Source organism: Mobula hypostoma, chromosome 12, assembly GCF_963921235.1.
Source record: "Mobula hypostoma chromosome 12, sMobHyp1.1, whole genome shotgun sequence".
NCBI lineage: Eukaryota > Metazoa > Chordata > Chondrichthyes > Myliobatiformes > Myliobatidae > Mobula > Mobula hypostoma.
In genome coordinates this window covers 13,713,682-13,734,032 of record NC_086108.1, presented here as the reverse complement: position 1 = coordinate 13,734,032, position 20,351 = coordinate 13,713,682, and the positions used below count along the sequence as shown (strand labels likewise).

Sequence of the window (20,351 nt, the reverse complement as noted above, 5' to 3'; positions counted from 1 at the left end):
GGGAGAGCTTCACATTTTTGAGTCATTGGGCAGTCTTCCATGGCAGGTAGGACCTGTACACAGTTTCCACCTGAACTGGAGGGTGTTATGTTTTGTATCTTTGAAACATTAAACTAATTCAAGGGAAGACAGAGTCCAAAATGTGTGCCTAACGTCATGTTTACTTTAAGCAAGGTGCATATGTATCACGTGGTAGTGTGAGGACATACAGTATATGCAATTCATGTTCGTATACATATAACCATTAATGAATTATTTAAACAAACAAGAATGCTTAATCAAACAATATATATACAAGATTACCCAAATATTACTGAAATATTAAATACATTCCTCCCTGCTTAACTATAAAATCCAACTCAACAGAGAACACATCTCAACTCTATACAAAGTATATTATATAATACGACTACTATAAACAGATATCCACACCATAGTAAATTTTAAATTGTCCCATTCAGACCTAAAGATTTAATTGTTGTGGATGATTCTTACTGTTGTGGAATAATGTCTTTACTGATAAAGGGGTTCGCTCTGCATGGCAGTTGAGACTTGTGGCTGTGAAACAATTTCTGGTTCTAAGGCCTCTGTGGTGGTTGTGGGAGTTGACTCTGAGACAGCAGGAAGTAGTTCTGAGAGTAGTTTCTTCTTCCTTTTTCTTCTAGTTTGTGCATCTTGATCTTGGGAAGGTTCATTTAGTTCACTGGAGTATTCTCTTATTGATCCTTTCGTTGCTCCCCCTACGATCTGTTCTCTCCTTTTGGTTTCCTCATCCACAATATCAGCTGATGATAAATCCTCTGGTTTTGTATCTTTATTGACTCCTTTCTTTTTGGCCTTCCATTCATCCAGCTGGCCTTTGGTCTTTGCATCTACTTTTACAAGCAGTTTTTTGTTTCTCACTTAAAGTTCATCCAATAACGTTAATGCACACAGAGTAGATCCTGGTTCTTTATACTCACAAAAGCTGAATGCTTATAACTTTCCTGAAGCTCCTTGAACTTCCTTCGAGCTTAAAACTAAGCCAGATTTTGCAAGTCACTGCCTGCTTAACATATCAGAGGCTTTCTCAGATAATGTTCCCTACAAAAACTGTTGTAGTCAGACCACTGCTTTCATCATTTCCACACTTCCCCTGAGCAGCCCGGTCCTTCCTTGTTCCAATATGCTGCCCAACCAGAGGCACAGATGTTGGCACCAATGCTTGTTCTCTGTTGAGCAATGGTTCATGGTGTTCTGAATCGAGACTGTTGTATCATCATCTAGTATCTTTCTTAATTTGCTTTCAGATGGCTTCATTGCAAGGGATATGGCATGCAAGTTGTGCCTCCATGTTCTGAAGGTCACAGCAAGCATAAAAGGCATTGATCTCACCTGGGAGCAAAGCCTTCTTGTCACCTTTTTCACTCGGTTTCACTTTATAGGAGCTGTTAGCATTCAAGCCTTGCCACAACTGTTGACCATCCTTCAATGATTCAGATTTGGTATGGAATTGCCACCTTGCATGTGAGAGGGCTTTCTGGAGACTGTTCCTGGACCTCTTGTATTTTACTTGGTTTCCAGACATGGATGCCATTAATCTGGCCATAAACAGATTGTGGATCTCATGGCTCATCCAGTGCTTCTGGTTGGGGAAGATTTTATGGGAGCACACTCATCTACAACTGTTTTAAAAAGTCTGTGACAACTGTTATTCAGATCCTCTGATAAGTCCTAGAACACAGTCCAATCTGCTGACTAGAAGCAATCCCACAGCTGCTTCTCTGCCTCCTGCAACCACCTCTTTGTTGTCCTTACTACTGGAGCCGTGCCCTTTAGCCTCTGCCTTTGTGGAGGTAGGAGGATCAGATGATCCTCCAAATGGTCAGATTTCCCAAAATGCGATCTAGGGATTGAAAGGTAGACATTCCTTATGGTCATATAGCAGTAGTTTAGTGTATTAGATCTCCTGGTGGTGTAAGACCATAAGACAGGAGCAGAATTAGGCTTTTTGGCCCATTCAATCATGGCTAATCCTTTAATTCCCTCCTCAGCCCTCCCTAGCTTTCTCCCCGTAACCTTTGTTGCTGTGACCAATCAAGAACCTATCAAATTCTTCCTTAATTAGACCCAAGGACCTAGCCACCACAGCTGCCTGTGGTAATAAATTCCACAAATTCACCATCCTCTGGCTAAAGAAATTTCTCTGCATCTTTGTTTTAAATGGATGCCCCTCTATCCTGAGGCTGTGCCCTCTTGTGCTAGACTTTCCCACCATGGGAAACATCCTCTATATAGGCCTTTCAATTTTCGAAAGGTTTCAATGAGATCCCCCCCACCCATCCTTTACAGACCCAGAGCCATCAAACATTCCTAGTGTGACAACTCTTTCATTCCCAAAATTATCCTTGTGAATCTCCTCTGAACCCTCTCCAATTCCAGCACATTGGTTCTTGGATGCGGAGACCAAAGCTGTTCGCAATACTGAAGGTGAGGCCTCAGCAATGCCTTATAAAGCCTCACCATCGCATTCCTGTTCTTGTATGCTAGACCTCTTGAAATGAATGCTAACATTGCATTTGCCTTCCTCACCACTGACTCTACCTGCAAGTTAACCTTTAGGTTGTTCTCCCAAGTTCCTTTCATCTCGGATTTTTGGATTTTCTCCCCATTTAGAAAATAGTCTGCTCATTTATTTCTACCACCAAAGTGTCTGCCATGCATTTTCCAACATTGTATTTCATTTGCCACTCTCTTGCTTGTTCTCCTGATCTGTCTAAGTCCTTTGCAGCCTACCTGTTTCCTCAACACTACCTGGCCCTCCATCAGTCTTTGTATCACCTGCAAAGCCATCTATTCCATCATCTAAATCATTTATATACAGCATAAAAAGAAGCGGTTCCAACACTGACCCCTGGGGAACACCACCAGTCACTGGCAACCAACCTTTTATTCCCACTCATTGCCTCCTACCAATCAGCCAGTGCTCTAACCATGTTAGTAACTTTCCTGTAATGCCATGGGCTCTTAACTTGGTAAGCAGCCTCATGTGTGGCCCTTGTCAAAGGCCTTCTGAAAGTCCAAATATACACCATCCACTGCAACCCCTTTAAGCTATATATGATCTCCTCAAAGAATTCCAACTTGTTCGTCAGGCAAGATTTTCCCTTAAGGCAGGGGTTCCCAACCTTTATCGCACTGCGGACCGGTTTCACATTGACAATATTCTTGCGGACCGGCTGACCGGGGTGGGGGAGTAGGGTTGTCAATGGACAAGAGTAGCAGTCAAATACACTGGGTTTACCCCGAGAGAGACTACAATGACCATGAAGCCTTGCACGGGCACCAGCGCGCATGCGTGTACGATTTTTTTTTTCAGCAAATCGTTTTTGGCGATTCTGTTCAGGGGGGTGTTAATCACGACCGGAATATAGATGATAATTAGCTAATACACTCAATTTCATTTCTAAAAGGGTTTATCTAACGAATTTAATATTAAACACACAGCGCATATTTTCCTCGCATGAATATAGTGATAAGTCAATTATCAGGGGAGCTTGAAGTAAATGTTGAACGAACTTCCAGTAGAAGTGGTAAAGGCAGGTTCGATATTATCATTTAAAGAAAAATTGGATAAGTATATGGACAGGAAGGGAATGGAGCGTTATGGGCTGAGTGCAGGTCAGTGGGACTAGGTGAGAGTAGCGTTCAGCACGGACTAGAAGGGCAGAGATGGCCTGTTTCTGTGCTGTAATTGTTATATAGTTATATAAGTCAATAGCATCATAACATTTTAAGTATCGTTTGGATATTAAACGCGCAGCACATATTTTCCCCGTATGAACATATAAAATCATTGCAACGCACCAATAATCGCTGAATCAGTGGAAGCCCTGGGATTGTTTTACTGCAACAAGACGGTCCTATCGAAGGGTGATGGGAGACAGCGATACTCGAACGGGGTTCCTAATGTCCAGTCTATTCCGCAATTTAGTTTTCGTTGCATTCATTGCAGAGATACGTTGGAAATGGAAGCAACGTTTTCAGTGCTTTCCTGACTATCTCAGGATATTTAGCCTTGACTTTGATCCATAATGCCGGCAGAGATGTTATGTCAAACGTACTTTTCAGCCCGCCGTCATTGGCAAGCTCGAGGAGTTGATCCTGTTCCCGTGCTGACATGGATGACACGCGGGTAATGACCTCGCATGCGTAATAGCTCAACAGTGGCCGTGACAGGGAATGAAGAAAGGTGCAGCTGACTCCTATCGCCAAATCATATCGTTTCCTCGCGGCCCGGTAGCGCATGCTCTGTGGCCCGGTGGTTGGGGACCACTGCCTTAAGGAAACCATGCTGACTTTAAGCCGTGCTGTAGGTGATACATTGATCATAACTGGGCAAAGATTTCTTCAAAGAAGCCAGACAATAATTTGAACAGTGTTGGTTCGGCTTTTCCTTGTTTGCTGACGGTGGCACTCAACATTTCGAGTGCCTGCCTAACATCAGTCTTCGGTCAGGATCATGGAGGAGAACTCTCCTGGTAAGTAGAACAGTCGGCACTTAATCATTAGAAGTTCCAGGTCAGGGAAACGAGGGCAACAAGAACACTGTGTCCGAGCACTTCAAATAGTTTATCATAAATAACAGAGCGCACCCCCCCCCCCGGCACCTTTTGGCTTTGCCAAATCAGCAGTCCTATCCATCCAGTTCAATGTTGTTAAACGATAAAACATGAAAGCTTCCAAGGGGGGTGAATACTCTTTGTAGGTACTGTAAGTCACAAAGTCCTTCAGAAGATCATGAAATCGCTTGTTCGTTAAGATGGTTCAGAAGTACATAATTTAAAGGTAAATTGCAAGCTGCAGATTGCATGAGAGTACTTCAGAGGAAGTAAATTTAGAAGTTTTGTAAGCTGCCCACAAAGCATAGCACCATCTTGGGGTCTACAAGACAGTTGATGTTGTCCACATGAACATTAGCAAGGCCATGAGTGTCTGGTTGAAAGGTACAATTGCTCGGCATTCAGGAAATTGAATGGGACATTGGCTTTGTGGGAGAAACCATAAAGTGGTAGTCGATGGTTGCCTATGGCTAGTGGGGTGCCACAGGGATCAGTGCTGGACCTATTGTTGCTTATTTTCCAGATCATTAATGTAGATGACAATATGGTTAACCTGATAGAGTCATAAAGAGAGCTTTTGGCACATTGTCCTTCATAAATCAAAGTATCGAGTACAGGAGTTGGGATGTTATGTAAAGTTGTATAAGATGTTGGTGAGGCCTAATCTGTAGTATTGTGAGCAGTTCTGGTCACCTACCTACAGGAAAGGTAACAATAAAATTGGAAGTGTATAGAGAAATTTGCAAGGTTATTGCTGGGACTTGAGGACCTGAGGTTGTATAGGTTAGGACTTTATTCCCTGGATTACAGGAGAATGAGGGGAAATTTGATCAAAAGTATACAAATTATGAGGGATATAGATAGGGTAAATGCAACAGACTTTTTTTCTGTGGGGTTGGGAAGAGTCTAGAACCAGAGGTCATAGGTTAAGGGTAAAATATTTAAGAGGCACCTGGGGGGAACTTTTTCACTCAGAGGGTGGTGCAAGTGTGGAATGAGCTGCTAGTGCAAGTGGTGGATGTGGGTTTTAATTGCAACATTTAAGTTGGGATAAATACAGGGATGGTACTGGTTTGGAGGGCAGTGGTCATGGTGCAGGTTGATGGGATTAAACAGAATAACAGTTTGGCATGGACCAGATAGACCGAAAAGCCTGTTCTGTGCTGCAGTACTCTTACTCTTATGCTAATTTATTACACCCAGCTCCTTTTGTAGGTCTCCCAGCATTCAGCGCTTATCCCAATGGCTTTCCCTCCATGTTCTACATTGTCTTCTCCAAGCTAGTTTTCCTATTTAATTGTCCTTAATTATACACCCTTCAAACCAAGTAACACTAGAGATTCTGGAAATCTAGAGCAACACATGCAGAACATTGTAGGAACTCAGCAACATCTATGAAAGGGAATAAACTGTTGATGTTTGAGACTGAGTCCTTCAGCATGTCCCTAGAGAATAATACTCTGTCCAGGAATAAAAATGATTTACTTCTGATATGTAAATGTCATGGAGAGTAATGGGAGTACAGAAGAATAGAGAGAGAGACAAGGCATTGGTCAGACTGTACTTGAGGTATTTTGAATAAGTTTGGCCCCTTATCTAAGGAAAGATGTGCTGGCATTGGAGAGAGTCGAGATTCAAAAGAATGATTCCGGGGACATCCTGGACTTCAGAAGAATAAGGGGAAGCTCATTGAAACCTATCGACCTTATTAACCTCTATCTGATCTCCCCTCAGCCTCTGCCGCTCGAAAGGAAACGACCCAAGTTTGTTCAGCCTCTCATGATAGCACATGCTCTCTAACCCAGGCAGCATCCTGGTAAATCACTTCTGCACCCTCTCCAAAGCTTCAACATCCTTCCTATAATGGGGTGACTAGAGCTGATTGCAATACTCCGGATGTGGCCTAACCAGAATTTTATAAGGTTGCGACATAACCTCTTGACTTTTGAACTCAATCCCAGAACGTTGTCGGTGGGGTCTCAGCAATGTTAATACCTTTGAATATCAAGGTTTGGCGGTTTGATTTGCATTTTTGCAAGATGGTCACTGCCTGGGAATTATTGACCATACCTGCAAGTTGACTTGCTGTGTGCGGGTGTGGATTGGTTCATTTGCTGAGGGGTTGTGATTGAAATTGAATGTTCTACACGTACCACTGAACATCTCCGCTCCTGAACTGATAACTGGGAGGTGACTGGGTGGTAAGGAGCCAGATTATATGGATGGTGATTGTCAAATGTAACTTAAGTTTTGCTTTTCATGTTTTCTTTCAGACACATACATTCAGAAAACAAAGAAATCCTATATTGATAGCAGAGCACGGAGAAACCTTGGCTCCATAAACACAGAGCTACAAGATGTGCAGAGAATAATGGTGGCCAATATTGAAGAAGTATTGCAGCGAGGAGAAGCACTCTCAGGTAAAGTTTCTGTGTCTGAGCAACAGCAATTTAGGATGTGTTTCAAAGGTACATTTAATGTCAGAGACATGTATACAATATACATCCTGAAATGCTTTTTCTTTGCAACCATCCAGGAAAACAGAGGTGTGCCCCCAAAGAATGAATAACAATTAAATGTTAGAACCCCAAAACCCCCCATCTCTCCCCTCCCACATGTAAGCAGCAGCAAAGCAACAATCCCCCCTCCCCCACCAGCAAAAAAAAGCATCAGTACCCCCCCCACCCATCGAGCACTCAAGCATGCAGCAAAGCATCAGCAAAGACACAGACTTACAGTACCCCAAAGACTACTTGTTCACCAGGTAATTCAACACACCACAGGCTTGCTTTCTCCCTTATAACCTTATCCTGTTTCAGGGCAAGAGGGGATACATGACAAACAACTCGCTGATTTATGATGTTAAAAGTCTGTTGCATCGCTTTTTCCGAGCTCTGTGCCCAAAGAACTCTGGTCTCTGGGCACGCAGCCAGCTTGCTGCTTTCGATCTTCCATCTCCCATGACTCCCCGGATTCCTGCAGAGACACTGACCCTTCAGTCTGCCCATCTCCAGAGCCACGCGATCCCAGATCTCCGAAGGCAAGCTAAGCTGTTAGGCCACATCCTAGGCATATCGAATAACGGCCAGTCGTGAAACCCCAAGGGCAGGTCCCATTCCTGCAAAGAACTGAAGTCAATGTGTAACTCCAGGTCAGGGTCTTCAGAAGAACCCTGAAAGGGGAAAATAGAGATGTTAAAGATGGAAATAGAGCTGTTTCTGAAGATGCAAGCAAAGCAGTCGCCATTGTCTCCTAAGCTCCTCCTCATCCTGATGTGTTGGGTGGCTCCTTCAAAAAGTTAGTCAAAGATAATCTCCCAAGTTACTGTGTACCTGTAACAATGACCTCAGCCACAGGTCTTGGTCAGTCTGATCGGTTATTCAGATTCCATCTCTTTGCCTCTGTGTCCTTGCACAACCTCAGGCCTTTAATTGAAACAGTGAGCCCTTCATAAAGCACCCAGTTGTACTGGATTTGGCTGTAATTTTAAAGACCTTTCTGTAGTAGTATTGAAGACTGAGTAAGGATAGGGATTTCCCTCCCTAAAGGACATGAATGGACCATGTGCTTTGAATTTTTTAAATCCCAACAGTTTGATGATCACATTAAATGAAGGCATTTGTTTCAAAACAAACATTTAATTCAAGTGTTCATTGTAAGAAAATGTATTTGATCAGGATCACCTGCAATTTCTAAATTTGCAGATGAAGCAAAACTTGACGGTATGAGGATAGCGAAATATTTCAGAAAAGTAAACTGGTAGAATGGGCAGACAAATGGCAGATGAAGTTTGATACTGAAACATCTAAGGTGGTAAGAGTACTGAAGAGAAGCATTCTGGAATAAAGGGTACTGTTCTAAAGAGGTTGAAGAAGAGAGGGACTTTGCGGTATAGTCACAGAAATCATTCAAAATGGTGGGTAAGATTGAGAATGCAGGCATACATGGTTCTGGGCTCTATCCACACAGACATTTTGTATAAAAGCAAGAAGATTGTGCTGAACTTCCAAATAACCACTTAGTCCAAATACAGCTGGAGTACTGTTTTCAATTCTGGTTGCTTCATTGTGTGAAATGTGCGGCGGAAGTTTACTAAAATAGCTTGTGGGATGTTGGACTACAATTAGAAGGACAGATTGGAGAGGTTGGGGCTGGTTTCTCTGGAGATCGTTGAGGGAGATAAGATAGAATTATAGAAAATGATGGAAGTCTGGATGGAGTGAATAGTGGGAGTTTGTTTTCTATTGGTGAAGGAACAGAGGACTAGGAGCCACAGGTATAAAATAATGGGTAAGAAATCAGTCATGACACGAGAAAAAAACTTGAAGTGTGATATCTATTCCTTAACAGTAACCTCTTTTTAAAAAAAAATACACAAAGCCATGATGGTAATCCCTAATCAGTCCTTTTCAAATGCAAGTAGATCCTACCTCTCAATACAGTACTCCTTCAGTAACTTTTCCATCACTGATTTTAAGCTTATCGGCTGGGCATGTCCTTGCACCCTTCTTAAATGAAAGCCAATTGTCCATCATCCAGCCTTCCAGTACCACACCCATGGCAAAGAAGATTTAAAAAAAATCTGTGAACAGTGCCGCGGGAATTTCTTCCCTTGCTTCCTACATCCTAAGCTATTCTTTCAGCACCTGGGATTTATCTACTTTTATATGCCTCAAAACAGCCAACACTTTCTCTTTTATCACATTGACCTGTTTCAGGACATCACAGTACTTTTCCCTAAATTCCCTCCCTTCCATGACCTTCTCCCTGGTAAATGCAGACAAGAAGTACTCATTTAGGACCTCGCCCAACTCTCAAGGATGTACATATAGGTGGCCACATTGATTCCTAAGGGAGGCTTTTTCCCTCTGCAATTACCCACTTGTTCTTAATCTACTTAGTTGTAGAGTCATAGAGTAATACTACGTGGAAATAGACTCTTCAGCCCAACTCATCCATGCTGATTTTAGTTCCCACCTATTTGCCCATATCTTTCTAAACCCCTCCTATCTATTTAATGTTTTTAAATTCTCTTACTGTACCTGCATCAACCATTGTCTCCGGAAGCTCATTCAATATACCGACCTCCCTCTGGTTTAAGAGTTTGCTTCAAGTCCCATTTCAATCTTTCAACGCTTACCTTAAACTTATGCCCTGTCGCCTGCCCTGGGAGAAGCAAAGATTGCACATGCACTTCATATATGCTTCATGGTTTCACACACAAAAAATGGAAACACTTAAGCTTCTCCTTTACCTTATTTGTCAGGAATATCTTGTGTCCCGTTTTTCCCTTCTAATTTCCTTTATAAGTGTGTTCCTATACCTGTTATACTCTTGAAGAGATTTGCTTGATTCCCACTGCCTGTCTCTGACCAGAGCCTCAATATTCCCAGGTAGCCACGGTTTTCTTATTCCTGCCACCCTTGTCCTGCACTCTATGACAGGAACATGTAAGTTCTGAACTCTCCTTGCCTGACATATAAAAGCCCTCCACCCCCTCCTCCCATTGCCAGATGTCCCTGTAGCTACTAACAGCCTCTGCCAATCAACCTTTGCAAATTCTCATTTAATGCCATTAAAATTAGTCTAGCTCCAATGTAGGATTTTAACTTGTGGACCAATGCTAGCTTTTACCACAACTATTTTATTACTTTCAGCTTACGTTTTCTTTTACAAACAATTCTGGTCCTACATTCTTGTACCTTTTCCATTTATTGTTAAAGTAGCTGAAATTTATTATTGTGCACCTCTCATAATATTACACACTCTTGTGCCTCCCTTGAACTTAGACAATGTGCCACTTTTTTTTCAAAACAGGAAGTGCTGGAAACACTCTGCAGATCAGGCAATATTTGAAGAATTTAATTTTCAAGTCATTGACCTTCGGTCTGACTTTTTTGTTCCTCAGTTAAATCTATACGGCATTTTTTCTTGACCTTTGTTGCTTACTATCTTTGCTCAAACTGTCTTTGTTTCATTAATTGTGATGGAAGATGGAGTTTAATGCAGACAAGTGTGAGGTGCTGGGCTTTGGGAGCTCTAACATAAAGAGGAAGTACATGTTGTTGAATCCTAATGGTTTTGTGATACAAAGTTCTTCGGAAGTCAAGAATGAGGCATAAAACTGATTGCTTATGAATGCTTTATTGAAGGTTACAGAGTGGAAAACACACAAAAAAGAGAAGCCAAGAAAACAAAGAAAAGAGCAGTCATGGTCATCTCATACTCAAACTAGAGATAACGAAAATTGCAGTGATAATAATTAACTTATAAAACAACCAGATACAAGTAGCATGACATCTGTTCCTGAAAATTAAAAGTTTCTAGGAAAATAGAGAAGCAACAGTACTATAATTACTGGGGAAGTTGCTGAACAGTTTTATGTATATAGGTTATTATATAAAGCTACAAGCAAGCATAGGAAAGTTGAGCTTACAAGTATATTGCTGTAGATTAGATTTCAAGGTAGAATTGATAAAACCATACACAGCCTTTTTACACCATTGGATGGCCTTGTGTTGGCACGTGGCCAAGTGGTTAAGGCATTGGTCTAGTGATCTGAAGGTCGCTAGTTCGAGCCTCAGCTGAGGCAGCGTGTTGTGTCCTTGAGCAAGGCACTTAACCACACATTGCTCTGCGACGACACCGGTGCCAAACTGTATCGGCCCTAGTGCCCTTCCCTTGGACAACATCGGTGACATGGAGAGGGGAGACTTGCAGCATGGGCAACTGCCGGTCTTCCATACAACCTTACCCAGGCCTGAGCCCTGGAAACCTTCCAAGGCGCAAATCCATGGTCTCATGAGACTAACGGATGCCTATGGACGGTCTTGGGGTCTGAGTTGTAGAATTGATGGTTCAGGTATTTGCTTCACCCTCAACCCACCAGTCCCAGTTGCTACTATCCAGCTTCTACATTTGGAATAATTCTTTTTCATTCTATGTTTTTACAGCTTTGGACAGTAAGGCCAGCGGTCTTTCTAGCTTGTCGAAGAAGTACCGACAAGATGCCAAGTACTTGAACATGCGTTCGACATATGCTAAGCTGGCAGCCGTCGCCGTTTTTGCAGTAATGCTAATAGTTTATGTACGATTCTGGTGGCTCTAAAATTGACTGAATGTAATGTGGCGTGAGTGATCTGTGCTCATTGCACCAAATTCTGAGAGTTCCTGGAATGCACTTTCTCTGAGGCCTGCAATTTATTGCCAGTTATTCTGGATATTGGTCTGTCTTTATGTTGTAATTACTATGATATGATAGGCCTTTAGTATTTGGCACGATTAAACTACATTTACCAATGACAGATGTTGAACTGAAGAAGCCCTTTGGAATGTGCATTCTAACATCTGAAGACGAATAATAAATGTTAATTTTGTTTTCTGAATCATTTTAAGATTGGAAATTTTGAAAAATGCAGTAGCAAAATCATCCACAGAGAGAATGACCTTCTGAAATCTGTCTGTCCACAGGCCGGTGTGGATCGGAGCAACGGGGCTGAGTGAAAGATAACATTGTGCTGTAACTGTGTAGAAATTGATCTCACTCGTACATTGAATAAAATCACATACCATCAAAATGGCTTTATCAATTACAAGGACATACATTGGTTTTAAATGTTTGTTAGAAGATGCTGGGAGATCTTTCTCATCTGTGTTTTCTCTACAACCTAATCAAGGAACTTGGAGATCATTACTGTACCTTCTGTATTGGTGTCTTTATATAGTAGGTATACACATCAGTTGTTACAAAGAGAACAACTGCCTGATTTAAACATACGAGGTATCAGCAGTTTCAATTTATTGCTTTTATGTATGTCACTGCTGACAAAACCCAAGATGATGATCAGACACAGAACACATCTGAAAAGGTGTTTTTTTCATATTTTCTGAGCTTCGGAGAGAGAAATAAAGAGTGAAAGAAAGATGTGATTGCACTGTAGAGGTGCAGGGGGCACTCACTGGGGATGGGGTATTTTTGTTTCAAGGAGAGACTCGATAGGTTGGGGGTTTTACTTGGGGAGGAAAAAGCTGATTCAGGTGTACAGAATTGTAAGGATAGGTCGTGAGAAACCTGACCCCTCAGCGAAGGGGTCTGTGGTTAGATAGCAAAGGTCTAAAGTAAGATGGAGTAAATGTAGGGGAGACCTGACAGTTTTTTTCACTCAGAGGTTGAAAATAACTTGGAACTTGCTGCCCAAGGGAGTTTCTCTCACAAGAACCTTTCAGATCAACATTGAAATGCCAAAATATAGACACAGGTGTGTACTTGATGGCTGGTCTGGACATGATGGGCCAAAGGGCCTTTTTCTGTGCTCTGACTCTGTTTGATGCAGCTAATTCACCAATTCAAAACACACACACAATAAATAAAAACAGTATATTTGAATTAAGGCAGACAATGCACATCTTCATGTGTCAATAAACACAAGAAAATCTGCAGATGCTGGAAACCCAAGCAACATGCACAAAGTACCGGAGGAAGTCAGCAAGCCAGGCAGCATCAATAGAAAAGTGTAAATAGTCATTTACTTTTTTTCTATAGAGGCTGCTTGGCCTGCTGAGTTCCTCCTGCATTCTGTGTGTCAATGTCTTTGACTTCTGAGACTTCTAAGGCATTGCATTTCCGAACTTGCTTTGAAGTTTTTCTAACACTGAAGGGAGCCTGTTTTTGAACAGTCATCAATTTCAAGATTTGTTTTCATATGCTCATCACCATAATAACTGAACAAGTATTTTCCTCAGTCAATAAGGAGACTATTGCAGGAAGTCGTATCATAAAGCTCTAAGTCTCTCTGCACTGCTTGTACCTACTGCTACCCTAGTCTCTCAGCTGGAAGCTGCGGGAAATGGGGTTGTGTTGGGAAACCTGCTTTAGAAGTCTTGTCAGCAAACATCTTCTGCTTTGCCATTACTGAGATGATGAGTTCACGTTTCAATCTTCATCTTCAGAAAACTGTGGGTGCGGGTTGTGGAACCATTATATGTTGGTAAGGAATCCTGTATCAACTTGTCTTGCCCTTGCGGATGTAAGGCTGAAAATTTTTGTTAGATTTCAGAATCAGGTCTTTGTCACTGATGTATTGTGAAGTTTTTTTTTGTTTTGTAGCAGGTGGACAGTTTGAAACAAAAATTATTAGAAGTGACAAAAAGACGACAAATATGAAGTAGTGTTCATTGATCTTTCAGAAATCTGATGGCAAAGTTCAAAATGGAATCTCATGTGGATAGGGTGGTGGTGAAAGCTTTTGGTATGCTGGCCTTTATTAATCAGAGCATTGAGTATAGGAGTTGGGATGTAATGTTGAAATTGTATAGGGCATTGGTAAGGCCAAATCTGGAGTATTGTGTACAGTTCTGGTCACCGAATTATAGGAAAGATGTCAATAAAATTGAGAGTACAAAGGAGGTTTACTAAAATGTTGCCTGGGTTTCATCTCCTAAGTTACAGAGAAAGGTTGAACAAGTTAGGTCTTTATTCTTTGGAGCGTAGAAGGTAGAGGGGGGACTTGATAGAGGTGTTTAAAATTATGAGGGGGATTGATAGAGTTGATGTGGATAGGCTTTTTCTATTGAGGGTGGGAAAGATTCAAACAAGAGGACAAGAGTTGAGAGTTAAAGGACAAAAGTTTAGGGGTAACATGAGGGGGAACTTATTTACTCAGAGAGTGGTAGCTGTGTGGAATGAGCTTCCAGCAGAAGTGGTTGAGGCAGGTTCGATGTTGTTGTTTAAAGTTAAATTGGATAGATGTATGGACAGGAAAGGAATGGAGAGTTATGGGCTGAGTGTAAGTCAGTGGGACTAGGTGAGAGTAAGAGTTCGGCACGAACTAGAAGGGCCGAGATGGCCTGTGTCCGTGCTGTAATTGTTATATGGTTATAAAGTTATAAAGTGGTTACTGTTGAAGTTCAGGCTGGAAGTAGTTGGGTGACCACTAGGAAGAGCAAGTAGACAGAGAGTGCAGGATTCTCCTATGGCCATTCTCAAAAACAAGTGTTCTGTTTGAATATTATTGCAGCACATTCTCAAAGAGGAGAGTGTGCTACCGTAAATTATTGTGCAAATTGGCACAAATGACTTGAGTAGAAATAAGGATGAGGTCCTGTGGAATGAATATAGGGTGTTAGGGAAGAAGTTAAGAAGCAATACCTCCAGGGAGGTAAGATCCAGATTGCACCCTATACCATGGGATTCTGAGGGAAGGAATTTTTACCCTCACAAGACAGCTGAAGAATTTGCGCAAAGGGCAGGAATTCGTATTTTTGGGCCATTGGGATTTCATTTTGGGCAGGGTTGACCTGTATGAGAGGAATGGGTTACACCTAAACAGAAGGGAGACAAATATCCTAATGAGCGGATTTTCTTGTACCACTAGGAAGGGTTTAAATGAGATAATTGACAGGCAGGATAGTGATAGAAAAAGGAGCAAAAGCAAATTGAGCTGGCAGGACGGGAAAGAGCATGGTAAAGTTGGGATTAAATTGAATGTACTTCAGTGCAAGAGGTCTGGTAGGAAAGATGGATGAATTTAGGAAATGGATAGGTATTTGACTAGGGTTTTAGAGCTATTATTGGAGATATGGCTGATGGAAGGGCGGGTGTAGTTTAATGTTATGGGACACAGGTGCTTTTGACAAAATGGAGGAAACAAGGGAGATTTATTTTTGAAGAAGAGAAACATCATGACAGTAGTTAAAGATGATGTTACTGAAAGATTATCTGGTGAGGGTTTATGGATGGGACTGAAAAATGATCACCTTTTTCACCCCTCTTTCCCCAAGTAGTCCTTGGGAATTAGAGGAATGAATGTGCAGGGAAATTGGGTAGAGTTGTGAGAAGAATAGGTTTATCATTGTGAGATTTTAACTTCTATAATAGTGTCATTGTATTAAAGGTCTATCTGGAATAGAACTTGTTCAGTGTGTTCAGGGAAATTTCCTCAGGCAGAAGGCAGAAGGTTCCACGGACGGAGCAAAGTTAAATGTACTGCTGGGGAAGAAAGAAGGTCAAGTGACTGAGGCCAAAGTAGTGGAGCATTTGACATCCAGCGTCCATAGTTCCATGATTTTATAAATGGTTATGGAAAGGCACAGAACTGGTCTGCAGATTCAAATTCTGAATTGGGACAAGGTAAATTTTGACAGCATTGGATAGGAGCTTGCAAAGTTTGCAGGCAAAGGGACCTCTGATAAATGTGAGGCTTTTAAGTGAGATAGCAATAATTCAAGGACTACATAAAAGGCAAAACTGCTGGGAACCCTGGATGCCAATAGATTTTGTAACTCCTGTCAAGAAAAAGGAGGCTTAGGTTTAGAAATGGATGGCTGGGATCAATCACTGGAGGCATAGAGGATGTCAGAATACACCCGAGAAGGAAATTAGGCCAAAGGGGGCATGACATGGCTTTAGCAGAGAATTCCAAGGATATTAAAGTATATTAAGGTGATAAAATGATTAGGGAGAGAATAGGGTCCCTCAAAGACCAATTTGGAAATCCTGGAGCAACTGGAGATGGCAGAGTTCTCAGTATTATTTCTCAGAGTCGGCTGTGGTCGGGTGCTTCCAATGCATAGGCAGTTGTCGGCACCTGGAGGTTTACGGTAGGAAGAGTTTCTCCCTTTTGCCGCCTGCTATCGGGAGTCGATTGGAACTTTGAGACTTTTTTTCACCATGCCCATGGTCTGCTCTTTATCAAATTATGGTATTGCTTTGCACTGCTGTAACCATATGTTATAATTATGTGGTCTTGTCAGTGTTAGTCTTTGGTTTGTCCTTTTTTTATGTGATATCATTCTGGAGGAATATTGTATCATTTAATGCATGCATTTCTAAATGACAATAAACAAGGACTGAGTGTCCTCATAACCTAATCTAATCTCTCTTTTTTTTTACCATGGAGAAAGATGTGAAGACTTGGGAACCTGGCAGAGTTAATGGTGATGCTTTGGGAGCACTACATGTTACCATAGAAGAGAGTTCCATGTGTTATGATGTATAAAGCTAGACAAGATTACGGGAAGCTAGGGAAGAAACAGCAGGAGACCTACCGAGGTATTTGCAAATTCCCTCTCATCTGGTGAGGTGCCAGAAGACTGGAGAATAGCAAGTATTGTGCCATTATTTAAGAAGAGCTGTAAAGATAGACCAGGTAATTATAGAGCTGTCAGCCTAACAGTTGTGTTAGGTAAAATGTTGGAAAGCATTCTGAGGGATAAGATGTACTTAAATTTGGAAAGGCAGGGTGGAATTTAGGCTTATCTTGTCTTATGAATTTGATTGAGTGTTTTGAGATGGCATGGAAGGTTGATGAGGGGAGGGTAATAGATATATATGGATTTCAGTGTGGCTATTGATAAGGTTCCGCCTGATAGGCTGTTCTGGAAGGTTAGATTGCATATCATCCAAGGAGAGCTGGCAAACTGGATATAAAATTGGGTGGATGGTAGGAAACAGAGTATGATGGTGGAAGAATTTTTTTTTAAGTCAAATTAGAGGTATGTGACTTCTAGTATACCCGGGGGTCATTGCTGGGCCTGTTGTGTATTAATGATTTGTATTAAAATAAATGGAAACAGTGAATTTTCAGTTGGCACTAATATGTGGTATTGACAGTGAAGAGGATTATCAGGAAATGCAGTTAGATCTTAATTAGCTGGGTAGGTGGGCTGCAGAATGGCAAATGGAACTTAATTCAAATTAAGTGTTACATTTTTAGAAAGATAAATCAAGGTAGAGTAGACTATAACATTGAACAGAAGGGTCCCGGGTACTGTTGCAGACCGAGGGACCTTGGAGTACAGGCTTTTGGCATTAGGCATTAAATATATAAGTTAGGAGGTGATGTTGTGGTTATAATTGTGATGTTGTACAAGATGTTCATGAAGCTACGCTTGTAGTATTGCATTCAGTTTTGGCCAGCTTGTTATCAGCTTGTCAGGACTTAAGGGACCGAGTTATCGGGAAAGGTTAGACAAAAGCACAGGAAATTGAGACGTAGAAGTATACAAAATAATGTGGGGCATAAATATGGTGAGCAGTCCTTTTTTTCCAGGGTTGGGGAACTGAAGATGAGAGGATATAGTTTTAAAGTTAGAGGTGGAAGATTTAGTAAGAACCTGAGGAGCAAATATTTTTACACGGTTCCCAGAGGAAGTAGTGGAGGTGGGTACAATCACAATGTTTAAACAGGAGGTGCCTGGTGGATAGTTTGTGAGGCAGTGAACTCCTTCCACCTTGAGGTTTCTGTATATTCCCAACATATGGATGATTTTCTCCATATCATCTTGAATGCTGCTTCTCATGAATCAGAGATTCACAGTAGTCAGTGGGATTTCGAAGTCCAAAAGTTCAAAGTACAATTATTATACCATTTGTACATATACTATATACAAGCTTGAGATTCATTTCCTTAGAGGCAGCCACAAAACAAAGAAATTCCGTAAAACCCATTTAAAAAAGACCACCACTCGAGGTGCAAAAAAAGAAATGATGCAAACAATAAAAAATAAACAAATAACATTCAGAACTGAAGTTCACAAAAGTGAGTTCACAGCTACGCAACCAGTCATCACTGCAGCCGGACCAGGGGCCTGTTCGTTACCGGCCACGGCCTCAGTTCAGTGCAGAGACGAGTAAACCTCACTGCGCAGTGAGCTGAACACCAGTCCATTCTAAAGGATCATTTTCTTAAAGGATTTAAGGTAACCTCCTTGATTCTTATCCTTAATGTATGGACAGAGTGAAAATATTAAATCTGTTTCAGGAGAGTGCTATGGGCCATGTGGTCTGACCAAAATTGCTAAATTAGTGTAACTAGAGGCATTAATGGTGGAAATATTGGGCCTGGGAGAGGACGCTGATGTCCATTCCCTTACAGGATTCTCTCAGTGGATTTACAGACATACAGCATGGAAACGGGCTCTGCAGCGTAATTTGTCTTTGCCGACAAAGTTGACTACCTAAGCTCGTCCCATTTGCCTGCATTTAACCCACATTCCTCTAAGCCTTTCCAATCAATGTACCTATCCAAATATCTTTTAAATATTGTAATTTTAGTCACCTTTACCACATTCTCAGCACTATGTGAGAAATCTTCCCCTTTTGCCTTTAAACCTGTCTCTTTATTTTAGATTCGTACACCATGTGGAAAAGACCGTGATCTTATCACTGCCTCATGATCAAGTTGAAGTTTACTGTCATGGGTATACATTTGCAATATATAAATACCATGAAAATTTGTATTTTACAGCAGCACAGTATATTGCAAATTTTTTTTTTAAATATAGATGACAAACAATGGAGCACGATACCTAATGACTTGAGATTCTTGCCAGACATTATCCATGTCTCAAGAAGATGGAAATTACTGCTGTCAGAAGACCATAACTTAGTGGGTTTAAGGTCTTGATCGTCCTGTTGTGATGATAAGTCTTGGCCCAAATGTTGACTCTTCATTTCCCTCTATAAATGTTTCAGCTGAGTTCCACTACTATTTGGTGTGTGTTGCTTAAGATTCCCTGGAGTGTATGAAAATGAGGGGAGATTTGACAGAAGTGTACAAAGGTAATAGATAATAGAATCATGGAAAACCTCTGGTTTAAAATGGTGCTACTAAAGGTGAGCAACAGCGTACTGGTATCTCGAAAGGTAAGAGATTCAACTAAAAACATTACTAGTGACATTTTCTGAAGTGAATTTTGGTAAACTATCACCACAAATAATGAAGAGGTGAGCGAATTTGAGGGATGAGCCGTGCTTCTGCATTGCAAAATCGACACAGATGGAGTTGGAGCGAGCAATTCAGAGAGAAGTTATCCAGGCAGAGGAGTTTAGATGCCCGCCTAATTAATCCAGGTGCAAGGTTGGATTGCTCTCAGCATAGAGCTGATTCAGAGAGGTCAAGGACAGCTTCGGGCTGGATGGCGTGGTCTAGGCCCAGGGTGTTTGCTGCGTCAGGGCCTGGGTCCTAATGCGAGGCATGTTCTACTTTTTTGGACAATTTAAATATCAGCCCAGATAGACTGGAAAGGTAAGGTGTTGGGACTGGAGGCGAGAGTCTACCTGATTTCTCTTGTTAGGAAGGAGTACACACAACAGTATTCATTGAGGAGTTAGCAATGGTAAGGGTGAGCAGCTTCAAGTTGAGTGTCAACTTCTCAGAAGTTCTATCCTAGGCCCAACATATTGATGCAATTATGAAGAAGGCATGACTTGTGGTTATATTTCTTTAGGAGTTTGAAGAAATGTGGTATGGATGAGGGGATGCAGTGGATGTTGTATATTTGGACTTTCAGAAGGCCTTTGACAAAGTGACATACATGAGGCTGCTTACCAAGTTAAGAGCCCATGGCATTACAGGAAAGTTACTGGCATGGTTAGAACATTGGCTAATTGATAGGAGGCAGCCAGTGGGAACAAAAGGTTCCTTTCCTGGTTGGCTGTCAGTGACTAGTGGTGTTCTGCTGGGGTTGGTGTTGGGACCACTTCTTTTTATGCTGTATATCAATGATTTAGATGATGAAATTGATGGCTTTGTTGCCAAGTTTGCAGATAATATGAAGATAGTGGAGGGGCAGGTAGTGTTGATGAAACAGGTAGGCTGCAGAAGGACTTAGTTTAGTAGATTGGGCAAGAGAGTGGTAATTGAAATACAATGTTGGAAAATGCATGGTCATGCACTTTGGCAGTAGAAATAAATGTGCAGACTGTTTTCTAAACAGGGAGAAAATCTCAGAAGACTGAGATACAAAGGG

At 41.5% G+C, this 20,351-nt stretch overlaps 1 protein-coding gene across 2 annotated transcripts in view; it reads left to right on the top strand.

Annotated features, from left to right (window-relative positions):
• LOC134354619 (vesicle-trafficking protein SEC22b) overlaps positions 1–16,449 on the top strand; it is a 46,490-nt gene extending 30,041 nt beyond the window's left edge. Inside the window, exons 4-6 of one of the 2 annotated variants that reach the window (XM_063063632.1) lie at positions 6,875–7,021; positions 11,555–11,688; positions 12,072–16,449. In XM_063063632.1, coding sequence (XP_062919702.1) covers positions 6,875–7,021; positions 11,555–11,688; positions 12,072–12,104 — 314 coding nt within the window. In that variant the 3' untranslated portion in view covers positions 12,105–16,449. Of the gene's footprint in view, positions 1–6,874; positions 7,022–11,554 lie in introns of both variants that reach the window. The other variant, XM_063063633.1, reaches the window with a different exon arrangement.
• The last annotated feature ends 3,902 nt before the right edge of the window (positions 16,450–20,351 follow it).